Consider the following 17,934-nt stretch of genomic DNA (forward strand, 5'->3'; position numbering starts at 1 on the left):
GAATGTAAGAAAAGAAATAAGAACATGTAAGACCAAATAAGGTTCAGAGGAAAGGGACACAAATAGAAAAAGGAGGGGAAATTTAATACTGCTTGTTCATCAGGAAAAGCCAGAAATGATTCATTCAGGACAGATAGTCATTGGAATGACAATAATATATAAAATAGTTCTTGACATAAGGACTTCAGTTTATAATAAAATTCATTTCATTCCTCTAAAATCCCCTAAAAATGTCACCCACCCTTTTTCATCCTTTTCTTTGCCCCTTGTTGCTTGGAATTCTTGTAGTTTCTTTTCCATCTCTTGGTTCTCCAACTCTAACTGTACTTTCTCCATTCTCAGTTCTTGAGCATTTCTGAATAAGATTTAAATGCAAAATGTTCATTTGGGGTAAACAAACAAACCCCCCAAAAAGAAAAAAAAAGGCAAAATAAGTTTATATCATGGTTTGCCCTTAATTAAAATTATGAATAATAAATATGTGAAAAACTATTTTAAATACTTCCTTTGTAGTCTTTGAAATATGGTTTCTAAAGTTAGCATTTGCTTTTAATTAATATTCTCCTGAAGCAAGGTATCGTTTCAAATCTTAAACTTTTGTTTTATTACATTGTTAGAGGTCTCAAATCATAATTCACGTTATACATGAGCTATGTCTTTATATATGTACAAATATCCATGACACACAAATAGAAAATAAAATAAAAATTATTTTCTAATTTTTTATTTTCTAATTTTGAAGGATTCAAGTATTCATACTTTGAATCATAGTGTTTAATATAACTATTCTGTATGGGCAGAATACACATTTTTGCTAAATTAATCATTTTGGAAAACTTCGATAAATTTCTACCTTTATGCCATGTATGTATAATACAAAAAGAGAAAGAGAGAGAGAGAGAGAAGGGCCTGCTTGGAGCCTATTAGGAAGAAAACACCTATCAAGGGTTTTGGAACAGGAGCCATCAAAGGGATAAATGGGAACTGAGCCAAGCACCACCTATTGTTTCCATTGAAGGAAAGCAACAAGAAGAAAACTTTCTGAGGACAGAGCAGAGCCCCCTTACAGATTCCTGTACAAGAGCTTTCGTAATAATATCTGAAGTTCATCAAGCTTTTGACACAAGCTATTTTCTTCATTCTACAATTCTGGTCCCTTGTCAGCATTAGTCACTGAGTCTCTCTTTCATAGAAGTAAACCAACCTAGTTCTCTAGCTTTCATTCTCTATCATGAGTTTAAATCTCTTCCTTCGTTATTTCATTAGTATCTTATTATAATCAAGTAGTGTGGGCTACTTGGGTATGTGTGCCATGGCAAGGAACCAAAATAAGAATAATGAAGATAAGAGAGAGAAATAATTGAGAGGTGGTGAGCAATGCACCAAAGAGCAAGCGGGCCAAAGATATGTCCCCAAGTGGACAGTCCAGGAAGATATATGGAAAGTGAGAGGAGGCGAAAACTGTCTAGAGCGTTCAGAGAAGCTGGTGAAGATATTGAGAGAGACAGGCATTATTTTCATTATATCTGTTCCACAAGGAGTAATTCAGCCCCCACTACAAACAAGCACTGTCGTAAGTGATAGGATGTGAGACCTAATGGAGCTTCCATTATAGAAAGGAACGTAGACAAGCGTGAAGGTAATTGAAGTATAGTATAATTTTGTTTTCATTGGAGAAGTACAGGGAGATACCTGAGCACACAGAAAGGGCACATACCCAGCCCCTGGGGCCGTAGGAACAGTTCTTGGTGGACGTGAAGACTAAGCTGAGTCCCAAGGGATGAAAGGACTTAGCCAGTCAAAGGGAGGTGGTGAGAGCAGTGTTCCAGGAAGAAAGAAAAGTGTGGGTACCAGTAGAAAAGAGTGATGTGTGGGTCCAGGAACTAGAAGTTCCATGTGCCCAGGCATTGAGTGCAGGACGGGGAGAGTGGCAAGAAATGGAACTGCTGAGGTGGACAGTGGCCAGATTATGAAGAGCTGTGTAGGCCATGATGAGGAATTGGGATTTGTATTCTATGAGCAACAAGAATTTTTAAAAGGTTTTAAGAGAATTGAGACTTGATAATACTTGCACTTTAGAAAGATCACTCTGGCTGTATCATGGAATATTAATCAGAGGGTGTAAGGCTGAGAGCAAGGCAGCCAGTTAGGAGACTATCTCAGTAATCCTAATAACAGAGACACTGTGCTGGTCTGACAGGACGGAGACGGTGGAAAGAAAAATGGGAACATTTGAGAAATATAAGAAAATAGAATTAACTGGACTTGGAGACTGACCAGAAGTAGGTGACTGACCAAGGAAGGGACAAGGAAGGAACCTGAGATAATCCCAGGAGCAACCAGGAAGCCAGTGATGCCACTTCCTGAACTAATTCACTCTGGGGTGGGCTGGGGACACAGTTCAGGATTAGTGGCCCAAAGACTCAGTGGCCCACAACACTTTCCACATGGCCTCCAGAGGAAGAGTTCAAAAGCACACATGTGATTGTGTCACTTGTTTGCTTACAAAACTTTTGACGTTTTGAAAGTCCCCACTATGGTAGAGGAAGGGGGTGCGACTGAAAAAAAGCAACTGGCCTACTGACCAAGTGGTCAAGTTGATGGTGCAATTCCGTGGGTCTGGAACAAAATAAAAGATTCTTCCTGGAGACAGCCTTAGACACAGAGCCAGAAGGGCAACTAAAGTTGATCCCACAGGGACCGTGTCAACACAACAAATCCAAGAGGCAGAAACAGCCCACAGAAATGGTGTGGAGGCTGCAAAAGAGTAGAGAGGAATTGGAGAGCACCAAAACGTAAGACAACATTAAGACAATTGTTGAGACAATGTCAAATAAGAAAGACGTGGAACAAGGAAAGGGCAAGAAAAGAAACTCCAGAGCAATTACCATAGAATGGGTGTTCCCGCCCTAGTTTCTCTGGGTTGTGGTTCATGGGTGGACCAGGGAGACATGCAGGCCAGGGAACAGTGATTCCCCCTCATCTCCAAGATAAATCCCAAACTCCTTAGTGTGGCATACAAGTTAATTTATTAGCTACATGAATTGCTGTTCTCACCAATTTTGTTCTATTAATCTTAGTGAACTGGATATGTCTGAAAGTCGCCAGACTATGTGTCTGTGCGCCCTTGAACAAGTTTCACCCAGTAACTACCCAACTAACTGCATCTTTCAGGCAAAGCTTGGAGACCTCCGCACCCCTGGCCTAGCAGTTTGGGCCATGTTCTCATAGCTACCTGTGCTTTAATATCACACCATGTTTCACACTACTTTGTAAATGTAATTTTACTTATTCCCATCCTCCACAAGCTACCTGAGGGCAAAGATTGTGACTTTCTTCTTTTGTATCCATTGTTCCTTAGCACAGTGTATACACTATGTGTACTTAACAAATGTTTGTTGGATGAATGTTTATAGGTATATACACACAGACTTAAAACGTATCACCAAAATGCATTGCCCGTTCTCTTTTTGCATTAAAAAAGTAAAATTGGTAATACTAGCGATTGGATAGCTCCCCTCCTTACCAAAAACTAGTAAACCTAATAATGATAATGCCATATAACTTTTTCTAGTTGACAAAATTCTTTTCCACACAGTATCTCAAAAGTAAAGGGAGAATTAGGAAAGCTCTGAAGACACTGAGTAACCACAGGACTATTTATCTGGATCAGGGAACTCAGAAACTAAAATTAAACATTGACAGTCCGTCCCCAACCCATGATGGCTGGCCCTGAATCATATTTGAGAGGAAGGCCTTGGGAATTCCCAGTGACTCTAGATGATCTCAAAGGGAAATGGTATATTGAACCTTCTGGTACACCTACCATGTCCTGAAATTTCTCGGATACCCAGAATTGCTTGACTCAGGCCAAATGCATCTCCAAGGCAATCTAGGACAGAAGGTACCCGTCCTGGGAAAGGTGAATTCAACATAAAGTCCTTTAACGATGCAAAGTGCAAGGGTAGTTAGTGATTTCTATTCCTTGTTTAAAGGTCTCTCACTTTAACAGTCTCCTTAAATTTCAATTTCCTTCAGTTTCTTCAGGGTGATTCTTTTCTAATTTTGTATAAGTGTTACAAAAATATTTGTAACTTTCTGTTGTATTGCTTCAATAGTTGATGAACCCAATTCACATAGATTCTTGTGGCATAAGTATTTTTACTCCTCATTTTTAACCCATTATAGATTTATATTTCAAACCTACTCTCTTAAAATAGAGCAATGTGAAGAAAATGGAGATGAGAATTCACAAAATTTTATTTCAACTCTAAACAGCCTCATAGGAAAAGAATACTTTAAATTATAAAATACAGAAACTTTAGCAACTATTCTATTTAAGTAATAAACACATATGCACTTACTTATATTTTAGCTTTACAGAATTTCCAGGTTTTCCCCATGGAAGAACCACAAAATCTTTGGTGTTCATGATTACTGTCTTAGTATTGTCTAAAAATTATTGTGATTTGCGAAAACTTCTGAAAAAGTAACAAAGGCAAAAGAATTATGTCAACATAAAGTGGTTAACGTTACAAATTTGAAAATACATATAACTCAGGAAAATTTTTAAACAAGAAAACATTATGAGGGAAAAGATCGAATCAATGGTAAAACAACAAGAAATTATTATAAATGATAAATATATTATGTTATACAAATATTTATATGCTAATATAGTTATAACTATAACATATCTGATGGAACTAAAATTTTACCAATAATTATATAGCAAAAGACTGTGGAAACTGAAAGTGAAGAATGAATTCCTTAAGACAAATAGAGCACATATTCTGGCTCTTTCTATGATTAAGATTATAACAATATATATCAGGTATTTGTTCCCAGCCAAAAATAATATCCAAAGCTAGGTAGGTAGTGAAAAGAACCTTAGAAACACAATCCAAACTCGAAAACCTTTTTTTTTACATATACGGTAATGTAAAATGAGAATTAAGGTATGCAATAATTGCCCAAAGGCATTCTAGTAGCCTCATTTATCAAAGAAAAATTTAATGATGCTCTTTGCCTAAGATCAAAAATTAGCATATTTAGAAAGAATTTTTCAACAAGAAATGAAACAAAAAAGATTTTTTGCCTAACTCCAAGTTAGCCAGAAAATTAAATTATTCAGAACACCCTATTTCCTGAGTATCCCAATTACCCACGGTTCTACAATAATTTACTCTGTAATGCTGAACTGCTGAATCACATGCACAACTATTAGATTTTTATATGAATAAAAATTTCCAAATTCCAAACACTCTTAAATATGAGGCAATATAATAGAGTCCATAGTCATAAATGCCCAAACCATTTGATACCGTCATTTTATATATGTGCTCCCATGTGCTCATAACCGCTATAAATATTTATTAAGGCTCTGCTATATGCACAGCACTGTACTGAGAGACACGAAGGAGTCAAGGCCCAAGGAGATCTGTTCTCTGGGCTCAAACAGTGTAGAGTCAAATAGGGCATATAAGACCTATATATAAAAGCCATAAAACAAGGTAGGAATCACAAAGGCTATAAAACTTACAGATATAAGAGGGGAGCAAAAGAAGAGAATTCAAGCTGGCTAGCATTTAAAGTGGGGCTTTAAGGTGAAGGGGGGCTAATATATAAAGATATGGATGGGATGAACTTTCCTCACTGCTAGAAGAAAACAGCTCTTGAATGGAGGGGGAAAAGTAGGTGTAAACTTGGAAATGTAGGCTGAGGCCCAATAATGGGCGACGTTAAATCCCAAGTTAAAGCATTTGGAATGTGTTCTGTAGCTAATGAGAATCACTGAAACTTTTAGAAGGAAGAACAGGAAATAAGCCTAGAAGGTATGCTCAAAGACTTAAGCAGAGAAGACATCAGAACAGGAGTAATCAAGTGTAAGTCTACTGTGACATTAAGGTCAACACTATCGAATGAATCGAATCTCTGGGAGATTATTTTACAATTCCAGTGATGCAACCACTGATCAAAACATTTTTGGAATGCCTCTTTTGAGACTGTCTGCAGAGTCCATCATATATCCAACAAACACACAAATCTACTTTGCTATACCTCATTCAAAACTAAAAATGATGGTGGCCAGCAGGAGCAACTACTTTGTTCACTCAAATCTAGTTTCAAATTACTCTACCTCCAGAAATCAGATTTAGCCTGAAAGGGTAGATTTTTAATTCCTTAGAGGAAATTCTAAGGCAATTTATTCTCTGAAGAGAATTCCAAAATGGAATTATACAAAATAATTTTATACTGTAAGTAATGTAATGACTGCATCATAGGACAAAGTATATTTGTGCCTTCAATCAACAGTTATTTAGCTGCTCCTTTGTGAGCCCTATTGTGGGTACTGAAGTCACAACGGTAAATAAGACATGGTGTCTTCCCTCAAAGGACTCACAATCAAGGGGAAACCACACAAATAAAGACAATACCGTGCGACATTCTGAAAGAAGAAAGTACTTAGGAGAGATGTCTAACTCAGACGCATTTCTCAACCACTAAGTCCTGTCTCTCAAAGCTAAAATCAGAGTCAAAGAAAACCAAAGATACCACAGGAATGAAAAACAAAATTTGGTTTGCTTCTACCCCTTCTTTGTAGGTAAAATCTTTGTCTCATTTCTATCAGAGACTACAAAAGACACCTTTTAAAAACTTCTAGGACATAGAGTAACAGAGAGTCTATGTATCTCTTTTTGATCTAAATCAGGAAATCCAACTGCTGGACACTCATCTACTGTCGGTAAGTTTTTCGTGAAAAGATCCATAATGTTATCATTACCATTATCATCAAAAAATAAAATAAAAGAATCCCCAAAGTTAATATGTCTGATTAATTAAAATAACTTAAATTGCCTTAACTTCATTTATGCATTGAGATACACAATTTTATATGTGTATGTACATTATGCATAAAGCTGAACTGATACACAAGGACTGAAATGAATGAAAGAAAAATCTGTAAATTTCATTAGGATGAGATGATTCAGATTTATAGCTCTGCTGATAATGTGACTTAGCCAATAAATAGTCTTATTCAGGGGGCATTTCACGTCACTGAATGCAATTAGTAAGGTTTCTTCTCAATTAAATGTTTTATCAAGCCACAAACAAAGGCCAATTTTCTTGTATGAAGAAAAAAAGGAAGATTATAATTGTGAGTCACGCTCTTCTGCCTGTTTCCTTTCCTGAAACCAACAGAGAATTAGTCACCGTTCTTGGGACAGCAAGGATATAACAATGTCAGCAGGAAGAATAGCAAGGCACAAAACTTTAGTCACTTAATGGAACCATGGAAATACAGATATACTCTCTGATATGCAAACCTCATAATTCCATGTGTCCTTTGATCAATAATTTTTTTCTTATAATTGAATACCAAAAGTTCAGTAGTTATTTGGAAATTTTTCTAGTTACCTGATTTATTAGACTGCATCATTTTTGTCCCCAAGCTTGTTCTTCCCCAGACACGTACACACAATACGACCCAGAACTGCCCATGATGGTTTGAATGATCCTTCTACATAAGTTCCCATTTTGGGAAAGCAACCCAAGCATCAAGGCCTGCCACGACAGAATGGAAACAAGGAATTTATGCTCTATAAATCTAGAAACTCCAGGTATTCAAGAGCTGCCCTAGGCTCAGAGAATTTACCATCACACCATTGGCAGAATGGGATATTTGGGAAACCACTGTTTTCATATAACTGAAAACTTATCTAAGGTTAGTTGATTCTCCTAACAACCCAGATCATCTTAGAAATGAGAACTTAAAAGCCAATAAATAAGGATTTTTCTTTACTTTAGCACAAACTTTCAAGGGGCTTTACTTTAGCACAGACTTCCAAGGGGTCTAATAAGCAAGCTTTTGGGGATGGGTATTTACCATAGTACTTAGAAATCAAAGGCCTAAGCAAGAAATGTTAAATGAAAATGAATTTAATTAAAAATAGTTAAATTAATAAAAGAATTTTAACAGTTTCTCTGCCTGATATGATCCTTATTTTAAATATATATGTGTGTGTGTATATATATATATTTTTTTTTTTAATCTAAGGAAAGAACTGTAAACACATGGTCCTTAGCATAACATCTTATGCTTGAGTGCCCTATTAAATAAATATATGTCATTTTCTCCTACCACAGACCCTGAAAGTAAATCAGAGATTAACATCCGGGCTGCATTCAATCTTTCAACCAACCAAAATATTTGATAATTAAACACTGCTTCAGGGCACTAAATGGTACCCAAGTCACCCACTTTTTACCTTCTATGTGCCAGTTCCCTTGAGAACAACTGAAAAAGTTTGGCTTTAAATATCAAGGGGCAAGATATCCTTTTAAGATAATTTCCAACTAAAAATGATAAGTAGTTCCATGAAGAATAACAATGGAATATTACTCAGCCCTGAAAAAGAATGAAATAAGGCCATTTGTAGCAACATGGATCGACCTAGAGATTATCATGCTAAGCGAAGTAAGTCAGAGAAAGACAAATATCATATGATATCGCTTATATGTGGAATCTAAAAAAATGATACAAATGAACTTATTTACAAAACAGAAATAGACTCACAGACATTGAAAACAAACTTGCGGTTACCAAAGGGGAAAGGGTGGGGGAAGGGATAAATTAGGAGTTTGGGATTAAAATATACACACTACTATATACAAAATAGATAACCAACAAGGACCTACTGTATAGCACAGGGAACTATACTCAATATCTTGTAATAACCTATAATGGAAAAGAATATACATATATATATATATAACTGAATTACTTTGCTGTACACCTGAAACCAACACAACATTGTAAATGAACTATATTTCAATAAAAATTGATTTAAATAAAATAAAAATGATAAGTGATATTAAAAGATACTGGGTTTAAGTTCAGAAGATCTTTGTGTTAGAGGGTCTCTGAGCTTCAGTTTATCCAGTATAAAAAGGTAGGGATCTCCCCCTCCCTAATTTGCAGAATACTGAACAAAAGGTCTCTGATTCGTGGCCTATAAAGGGCTTCAGAGAGTTCTGGGTTAGAGAAGGGGGCAGCCTTAGAAACTACCTTGAGAAGTAAATGAGGGGAGCATCAAGGCTCTGCTTTACCCACAGCTGCCCTGATTTCATCTATTTTTACATAATGAGCCTCTGGGTCAGACTTAAAGAAACTCTTCTAGAGCTTAACAAAGTTTTAAAGGCACAATAATAAAGTAATATATAATTATTATTCTGTATCAACTAAAAACTTTATATGATTATAAAAAATACAAGTTTTAAATTTATAAATCATACCTTTTAGAAACCTAAGTCCTTTTATATATTTATAGTTTATTTCTCCCATCCATTCTCATACAATCTACTGTTATTCTAGGTGCTCTCTTGTGAATATTTTAGGCATGGGAAAATTAAGGCACCCATCCAAGATTGGTGACAAAGCCAGATATTACAATTTTATTCTCAGTCCTGTTAGCTCCTCTTAGGATTTAAAATCTAAATTGTTCTACATACTTAAAATAACTAATTCATATCATTCATATTCTCCCCCCCCCTTTCATACTCTTAACCTACCATAAAAAGGAAATTTAGAGTAAGAACTGTTTTACCAAAACTATTTTCTAAATTTTACAGCAATTTATTTAAACACCATTGAAACCCTTTTGAGTGTCAGATTGCTCTGTTTTTTGCCTCTAAATAGTTCCCCCTAAACACAGGAAAAAAAAAATACCCAGGGGCTTCGCTGGTGGCGCAGTGGTTAAGAATCTGCCTGTCAATGCAAGGGACACAGGTTCGAGCCCAGGTCCAGGAGGATCCCACATGCCACGGAGCAACTAAGCCCGTGTGCCACAACTACTGAGCCTGCGCTCTAGAGCCTGCAAGCCACAACTACTGAGCCCACGTGCCACAACTACTGAAGCCTACGCGCCTAGAGCCCATGCTCGGCAACAAGAGAAGCCACGACAACGAGAAGCCCGCGCACCACAATGAAGAGTAGCCCCCGCTCACCGCAGCTAGAGGAAGCCCGCGCACAGCAACGAAGACCCAACGCAGCCAAAAAATAAATAAATAAATTTATTTAAAAAAAAATACCCAGCTACTCAGCTTGGTACTTAAGATTCTCCATTATCCATTATGCCTTATGCTTTATTTTCCACTTCTTGGCTCACCGAGTTTTATTCTATTCAGTGCCCAGTTCAAAGGCCACCTCTACCATGAAGGTTTCTTCCATCAGAAACGAGCTTCTCTCCTTTAAGGACATAATGTGTATTACACTCACTTGCTACTATATTCTGTCTTGTGTTATTTTTGCTGCTTTGCTTATATAGATGTTATTTCCCCAAGTATCCCAGATATTTGAGGGTAGTCCTACCATTGATCTTTGAATCCCTAGCAATTAGTAGAGTGTCTACACATAGTGTACTGTCAATAATAATGTGCTAGGTTTTAGTATTTAATATTTTTCTACTGCTTTGAATTTTCTGTATAATCAACTCCATGAAAAACAAATTTAAAACAAACACACTCTCTTTCCCACTTCAACAAATCTTTTTGTTTTCTTTTTTCCATGTGCCAGGTATCAGGTTAAGCACTGAGGAACAAGGTGAACCAGACAGGTATAGTACTAACCCTCACTAAACTTACACTCTGGTGAAGGAAGTAGGAAAAAAAATTAAAAGCAAATAAAATAATTATAGGAAGTATTAAATGTTTTGAAGGAAATAAAGGACCGAGATTCTCTCAAATAATTAATTTGTAATACAGCTGGCAATATTATGGGAGGTCAGGGCAGACCTCTAGTAGCCTCTAAGATAAGGTGCTAGAGGGAAGTGGAGGTGTGTGCATTGTGTGTGTTTTCTCATCTTCCATAAGCATACAGTTTACATAGTTTTTAATCCTGGGTAGGCATCAACTTTATAGGATTTTTTTTTTAATGAGTCTTGATAACTCCACAAATAAAAAATACATAACTGAACTTACACAATATATCTAAGCTCCTCGAATGCTGATGGGAGGAAGAAGAAAAAACTTCCACAGCTTCAGATTTCTCAGGAATCTGGCGCCCCTCACCGTGACCTTTAGGGAGGAGTGGACTTCTAGAATGAAGCGTATGCATGTGGCCGCCCAGGCAGAAAGAAGGCTACAAAAGGAGGTGTGATAATGGTTTGTCAGGGCACCAAATTTTTCACATAAGACTCAAAAAGACTTCATTCGAAAAGGCTGGGTTGCAGAAAGGGTACAAGTGATGTGACGAAGGCCCAGGTTTCACTGTTTAGGGTTCACCCTCGTTCATGTCTCCATTAGCATCAAGGGCTGGGAAGTCTTTTCTTTGGAAAAAAAGAAGACTCCCAACTCCGGGAGTCTAGGCCGCTTCCTGCAGCGCCTGGCACTGTGGCGGGCACAAGGCAGGAGCTCAACAAACACTCGCGGGGACGGCGCCCCCAGCTCCCCTGGGGCCCCGTCTCCTTTCCCGCCTTCCGGCCCGCTCCCCGCACCACCCAGACCCGCCGCGCTGCCCGCTACGCCGACTGCGAGGCCCGCCGCCACCGCAGCCAGCCGACCCACCTGGAGCCCCCAGACGTGTGCGTCACCGTCGCCCGCCGCAGCGAGCTGCCGGGAGCTTCCGCTTTGTCTCCTTGGTTACCGCGTTACCTCGGTACCCATAGCAACCAGAAGGCTTGGTACTGCGGCTCTCGGCCCGCAGAGGGAGCAAGGGAGCCCTGCAGAGAAGTAGGAAGAGGGAGAGGAGAGGAAGAGAAGGAAAGGGCAGGTGCCAGAAGCTTTGTGCTGGAGTGGGTAACACTGGGCTAACATTTACTGAGCCCCTACCATATTTCAGAAAGTTTGAATAACAACCCAAAATTACAAAGCTAGCAAATGGCAGACGCAAGAAGAATTAACCCAAGTAGTTCAGAACTCCCACGTACATACTGTTCAGTCACTCATCAAAGGTCACAATAGGCAAAGTCAGGACTAGAATCTAAGACTTTGACAAGCCTAGAACTCTCTTTTCCTTGTATCAAATACAGGGCCCATGGGGGTATGTGAGTTTAAGAGTTGAGAGAGAGATAAAGAGAGGGGGGAGAGAGAGAATATCAACTCACACTTCTCCAACTTTTCCAGAGTGTCACCTGTGGTGAACTTATTTTTGGCTTCTTAAATAAGCTGTAGTTTTTAATCTGTTTTTATATATGCTGCAAGTAGGATGTCTGGTTGGTTCTGCAGTCAGTCAGTCAAAAAAATTTCTATGCTTCTCCACACTGAATCTATCTTGTTACTGGACTAATAATCTCAAGTATTATAGTTAAGACACTAACTCTTGCACCACTGCTTTCCACATTAATGTGCCTGCCAATACTCATTTGAGAACACATCAAATATTTTCCCTTGGCAGTCAGCTATATAAGATTATAACCAGCATGGATAAGAAAAGACAATGATAGTCATGTGGTTATGACTGGGCTTTGAAATGAAGGCAGACCTGCCACAACTCACCTACTGTGGGACCTCGGGTAAGCTGTAAGACCCAGTTTAATTGGTTAAATGAGGTAAGGTTACGTTTAGTTCACACATGGTGTAACACGGAAGAGTAAATGAAATAATGTATGTTAAGTCTTTGACACTAAACCAGGCCAAGAGTAGGTGCTAAATATTTGGAAAATATGGTGGTTTTGAGGCTATGGTGGTTATCTTACTGTTCATGCTATAAATTCACCAAGTCTTTCCTTTAAATCTAATACAATGACAACTTTCAAGTGGATGTGTAATACTACTAGAAGTTTCTTGTGCAAGACTGTGTTTCTCAGACAGCTGTGCTCTTTGAATGATCAGGAATGGTATTTCCAGTATGCATCCCTTCATTCATTTATTCAACAAATATTTATTGAGAGTCCACTGTTCCAGGTTCTGAAAATACTGCAGTGAAGAAAGCATAGCCCCTCCTGCTGTCCATCTTATATTTTACTGCCAGCAGAAAGACAATAAACAAACATATAATTATAGGTCAGGGGCTTTGAAGAATAAGGATCAAGAAATAGAAAATAACTGAGCCCAAGTTTAGGTTAGATGGTCAGAGAGGTCTCTGAATGCAGGGGTAAAGGAAGACGTGGGGCAGTCAGAGCAAGGAACATTCCAGACAGCGGGAACAGTAAACAAACTTCAATTCTGACTCAATCAATAGCAGTATGCTGCATAAAAACTCTGATCACTTCTGTACCGCACTTTTTTTACTTCAGAAAAGAATTTTTACAATGCATGGACTGGCGCAACAGAAAATTAAACTCATAAAAATATTGTATAAATTATTCTGGCACTTTTCAGAAGCCTTAAATGGACATGATCATACTTATATTTAGGGAAATATCTGAGTTTATGCATACTTATGCAAAACAAAGCAGAGCCAGAAAATAATCCCATGCCAAGTTACATATTAAAGTGAAAAATAGGAAGTGCTTGTCTTTCAAAACCATGATTAGTGACAAAATGAAATGAAACATGTAGAAACAGTTACACCTCTAGAGATAAAATATCCTTTCTGCTGAAGCAGAATGCATTTAACTGGCACACCAGCAATTGTGCAAATAGGTTACCACATCTGTATCAGGAGGACAGTATTCCTGAGAGTTTGGGCAAATCCATGCTTCATTGTGTCAGTCTGAAGACAAGATCTGAATGTAAGTTTTCTGAACTAGAAATATTCAATTTAAAGAGATAAAAATTAAGCATGAAGAAATTGAGAGCACAGACTTACTGAATTCAAAAAAATAACTGCAACGTCATGCTTAAAAAGATACATTCTCTCTCTCACACACACACACACACACACACACACACACACACACTTCCATTAAGCAAGCGCAGCTCATCAAGTAACCTTATTTTGTACTTGGTAGGCACTACCTGGAGGAAAACTGTGGCTGGTCTCAGGACTTTCTAGTCACTCACAGGTAATAAAAGTTCTTAGATGAGTAATACAAATGTCCAGTCCCACATAATTGTCAAAACTCTGCATGTGACTTAACATTAAGGCTGTTCTCTTTCACAGTGGTTGGGCCTCCGGAATGCAGGGAAGCCTGGAGTCAAGCAAACATTAAGAAAAGCTTGGGTTTCCATTTCTCATCATCCATTCATGTTTCAGTCTTACTGATTGCCTGTGTTAGTCACAGGAAAGGATGAGGGTTAAAACAGAACAGTCTTAACTTGCCTGGTTATGAGCCTCCCGGGTGTTTAAAGCAGACCATTCTCCAAAGACCACTCCACTCCATCCAGTGGGGACTTCTTACCTGCATTGCTCTGGATGCAGGTGGCACGTTCTCCTCAGACCTTTGCTTACTGAGCCCCTAGGCATCAAGTGATCATTCTCACTTCTCTCTGTAGGATATCAGTGGTCCTCCTGGAGAGAGTTTTAAATGACCCACTTTCTCTTACGTTTTTGCATGTCCCATGTCGGACCTGTAGAAACGCTCTTTCACCCTTTGCCCTGCCACGCTGTGGGAATGCAGGACAGCCACGTGGTCACCTCTCTTTGGCTCAAACGCCAGCAACCCGCCAGCCTAACAATCGTACTTCTGACTCCTCAGATGGAATAAAAAACCAGCCAACTGTGTCCCCAGCTGCAGGGACCCATTGATGTACATCTTACCAGGCTTGAAATGACAGTCAGGGACTGTCAACAGACATTATCCAAAACCTGGAAATAAGTTAAAGGAATAACTACATGTCTTTTCAGATACACTCTAAGAGTCCACTCAAAGGTTATCTTATCCTCTAGGAAAATGTACCTTTGTGTGATCATCTTTTACTAATCATAAAGCTCTGTTTCTGTGAAGTTACATGTTAATCAGTAGGGGTTTTTTTCATCTACCATTTTCACATCATCTGCATCTAGATTTTTGAACCAGCTTAAACCATCCTGGTAGTTCCCGCCTTAATGAATAAAAGAAACATGTAAATTCTATATTTATAGAACATCATGTTCTTAACTATTGAAATTATATTTTGATAGTAGGTACCAAGCCTTCCTCTTCTGAAGGGAGATGGGACACATGGTAGACCAGAAACTGGCCAAAAGTACTCTTTCAATCTTCACTCCACTCTTGGCTCCTCAAACTTTTTTATAGGCAGAAGTTGATGGTCAGTTCAGGATTGTAAAACAGGTTTTCCACCATCTCCCTTTTACACGTCCTGAAATTTAGGTTTACTTTGAAATGGAGCATCTAGTTTCTTCATGCCCTGGCAGACACTGACTATGTGTCCTATTACATATGTATGGGATTTTTCAAATTGTCAAGGGTAGCCAAGCTTTAGAGGCAACATAAAATAACAAAAAGATTTCTCAAAAGTGTAAATTAGGGTGATATAAATATATTTAAATATATCTTAAGGACTAAACTTAAAAAGGAAAAAGAAGAAACTTGTAGTTAGGAAGTGGGATTGTCCTCTTATAATTTTTCTCAGCATTGTAATTTCTGGCTGTCACCTATGACACAGAATTCTTCAGCAAATAAATTTTCATAACACAAGGCAATGATCACTGATGTTTCAAAAGTGGAGGAAAATCATCAGGGCATATGATAAATTCCTGCTTCCTGCAATGTGCAGTCCTTTCCCAGTTGAAAAATAAATGTATAAGCTTTTTGGATGGGCATAGTGTTTTTAACCAGCATTTATTCAACACCAGCTCTATTGCAGACACTGCCCTAAGAGGGACACAAATAGGAGCAAAGACTGTATCTCTGCCCTTGAGGAACCCATTGTCTCTTGAGGGAAGTGAGAGATAACAAATAATTAATATGTAATATAGCAAGTATTATATTCACAAAGTATGGGAGCAAGACGTGTGTGGCATGGCCGGAAGTTCTGGGTGGTTCAAACATAGCATGTGTGACAGGGAGATAGGATAAAAAGCTGTGCTGGGGTCAAATTTAAAAGCACCTCGACATTACACTGTTCAAAATGGAAATTACAAAATTGTTTTTAAAACAGAAATTAATCATCTCAGTATGCTTATAACAGCATCTTTTAAAGATAATTCTGGTGGTAATGTGAAAATAGAGCCAAAGGAGAAAATGGAGACAAAGAGACACGTTTAAAATATGGTTATATTAGTCTGAGATAGAAATGATGAGTCTGGAATAAATCAATGCAGAGGGCACAGGCCAAAGATAATAGATTCAAGGGGATTTCATAAACTACAACAGGATTTGAAGACTGAAGAAACGTGGTTGTAGAAGAACAGGAAACAGTTCACAGAGTGAGGGTTGAAGAGATGGCACAGAAATGAGTTCAGTTTTGAAGTTTTTACTTTTGAGATAGCAATTGGAAATAATGAAAAGTAAAATATAGGTCAAGTTGTTGGGAAAGTGATGGGGTTGGCCATGTATATCAGAGTGTCATCAGCATATAGAGAGTAACCAAAGCTAAAGGAGGAGTTTTGAAAACGTCCCAGGAGCCTTCTAAAAACTATGAAGGAAGTGGTTTTGAGAGAGACATTCACCCGACATTGCTAAAATAGATGGATATGAAACTCATACTTGGCCTTTTTTATCCAGCAGTGTTCATTGCAAGGTCCTCACAAATGAGCATGACACCCTGAATGAATTTATTAATGTGATCCTCAGTTATTCTCACTGTCATTCATATATTTACCGCTGAGAAGCATGGACTACATAAGTGGTAAAAATAAAAGAACTGGCATTGGTCCCTGAAACATGTGTTGCCAATACAAATACACCTACATACAACTTAGGTAAACAGGTTCAGAGTAGATGAAGATAGAACTCAGGTGAACTAGAAAGACACTTTATTTGAATATAACATTATGTTCTTTCTTTTTTTTTTACTACATCCTCTGATTTAATATGAGGTTAGTATTTCTTGGTTCCATCCAGAGATTAATAAACACCTATAGTGCACCAATAATCTGCCCCTCATTTCCCTCCCTTTGCCTGGCAACAATCTGTGAGCTCTGGCAGCCATGTTTTCCTGCACTGCCCAGCCCACCGTTGTAATGATTTAGTGGACAGAGTCCACAAATACGTGAATAAATTCAAACAAGATTCTTTCTCGTGAGAATGTATATTTGAAGCTGAGAGGGTGATTCTTGGGTTAACAATATTCTGCCATGTCAACTAGAGAAAGAAAAAAAAATAAACGGAAGAAAGGACAAAAGGAATTTTAAAAAGGAAGAAGGGAGGGAATTTTATGGAAGCTTTCCCTTTCCTGAGGACTAGCTACATTCTAGCCTTTGGGTTCCATGATATACTCTTATATCCTTAAAATAAATTCCCCTTTGTTACTTAAACTGGCATGGCTTGATTTCAGTTGTACAGAAAAAAGAATCTTGACTAAGATGACTGTCAGAATTGTAATACTAAAGTAACTTCCTTTATAAGGCAAGTCCAAAGTTAGATTCCCAGAGAATTATTTTAAACAACGGTTGAACATTAATCTATGTCTCTCATAATTTTAAATTAATATTCCTACATATACAAAGATAGGAAGGTAATTTGGCATTCTTTTGAAGCCATTCTATCAAAAAAAAGGTAAAATCTCTTGTTTATTTTTGAATCAGCTTAATTTCTTAGTTTATTTACTTTAAGTGTAGCTGTGCCAGTTTTGCTAGCAGACAATTATTTATAATTGATGTAGCTTTAGGGAAAAGCTAACCTTAAAAAGCAAAAAGCTGGCATTTCAGAGAAAAAGACATTCATTTTGATCCTTGCCAAGCTTTAATAAGTGTATCGTACTGTCTTCTTGAGATTTATGCACTGTTAGCTGTATTTCATTCGGAAAATTTGCATTTTTTCTCTTATGCAGTCAAGCTGGGAGGCACAAAACAAGAGTTATAAGGTTTGTTTGACATGAGATATCTAACAGTAAATTTCTTTCATCAACTTTAATCTACAGCTCTGATCCCCAAGGGCAGATTTTTCA

At 37.9% G+C, this 17,934-nt stretch overlaps 1 protein-coding gene across 5 annotated transcripts in view; it reads right to left on the reverse strand.

Annotated features, from left to right (window-relative positions):
* ZBBX (zinc finger B-box domain containing) overlaps nucleotides 1–11,623 on the reverse strand; it is a 110,036-nt gene extending 98,413 nt beyond the window's left edge. Inside the window, exons 1-4 of one of the 5 annotated variants that reach the window (XM_082458397.1) lie at nucleotides 11,566–11,623; nucleotides 10,981–11,140; nucleotides 4,365–4,481; nucleotides 242–355 (exon numbers count right to left, since the gene is read on the reverse strand). In XM_082458397.1, coding sequence (XP_082314523.1) covers nucleotides 242–355; nucleotides 4,365–4,432 — 182 coding nt within the window. In that variant the 5' untranslated portion in view covers nucleotides 4,433–4,481; nucleotides 10,981–11,140; nucleotides 11,566–11,623. Of the gene's footprint in view, nucleotides 1–241; nucleotides 356–4,364; nucleotides 4,482–10,980; nucleotides 11,537–11,565 lie in introns of those variants that run through there. The other 4 variants (XM_082458398.1, XM_082458396.1, XM_082458399.1 and 1 more) reach the window with 4 other exon arrangements.
* Between the last annotated feature and the right edge of the window lie 6,311 nt (nucleotides 11,624–17,934).

This window comes from Balaenoptera physalus (genome assembly GCF_965194825.1).
Source record: "Balaenoptera physalus genome assembly, chromosome: 4".
Lineage (NCBI taxonomy): Eukaryota > Metazoa > Chordata > Mammalia > Artiodactyla > Balaenopteridae > Balaenoptera > Balaenoptera physalus.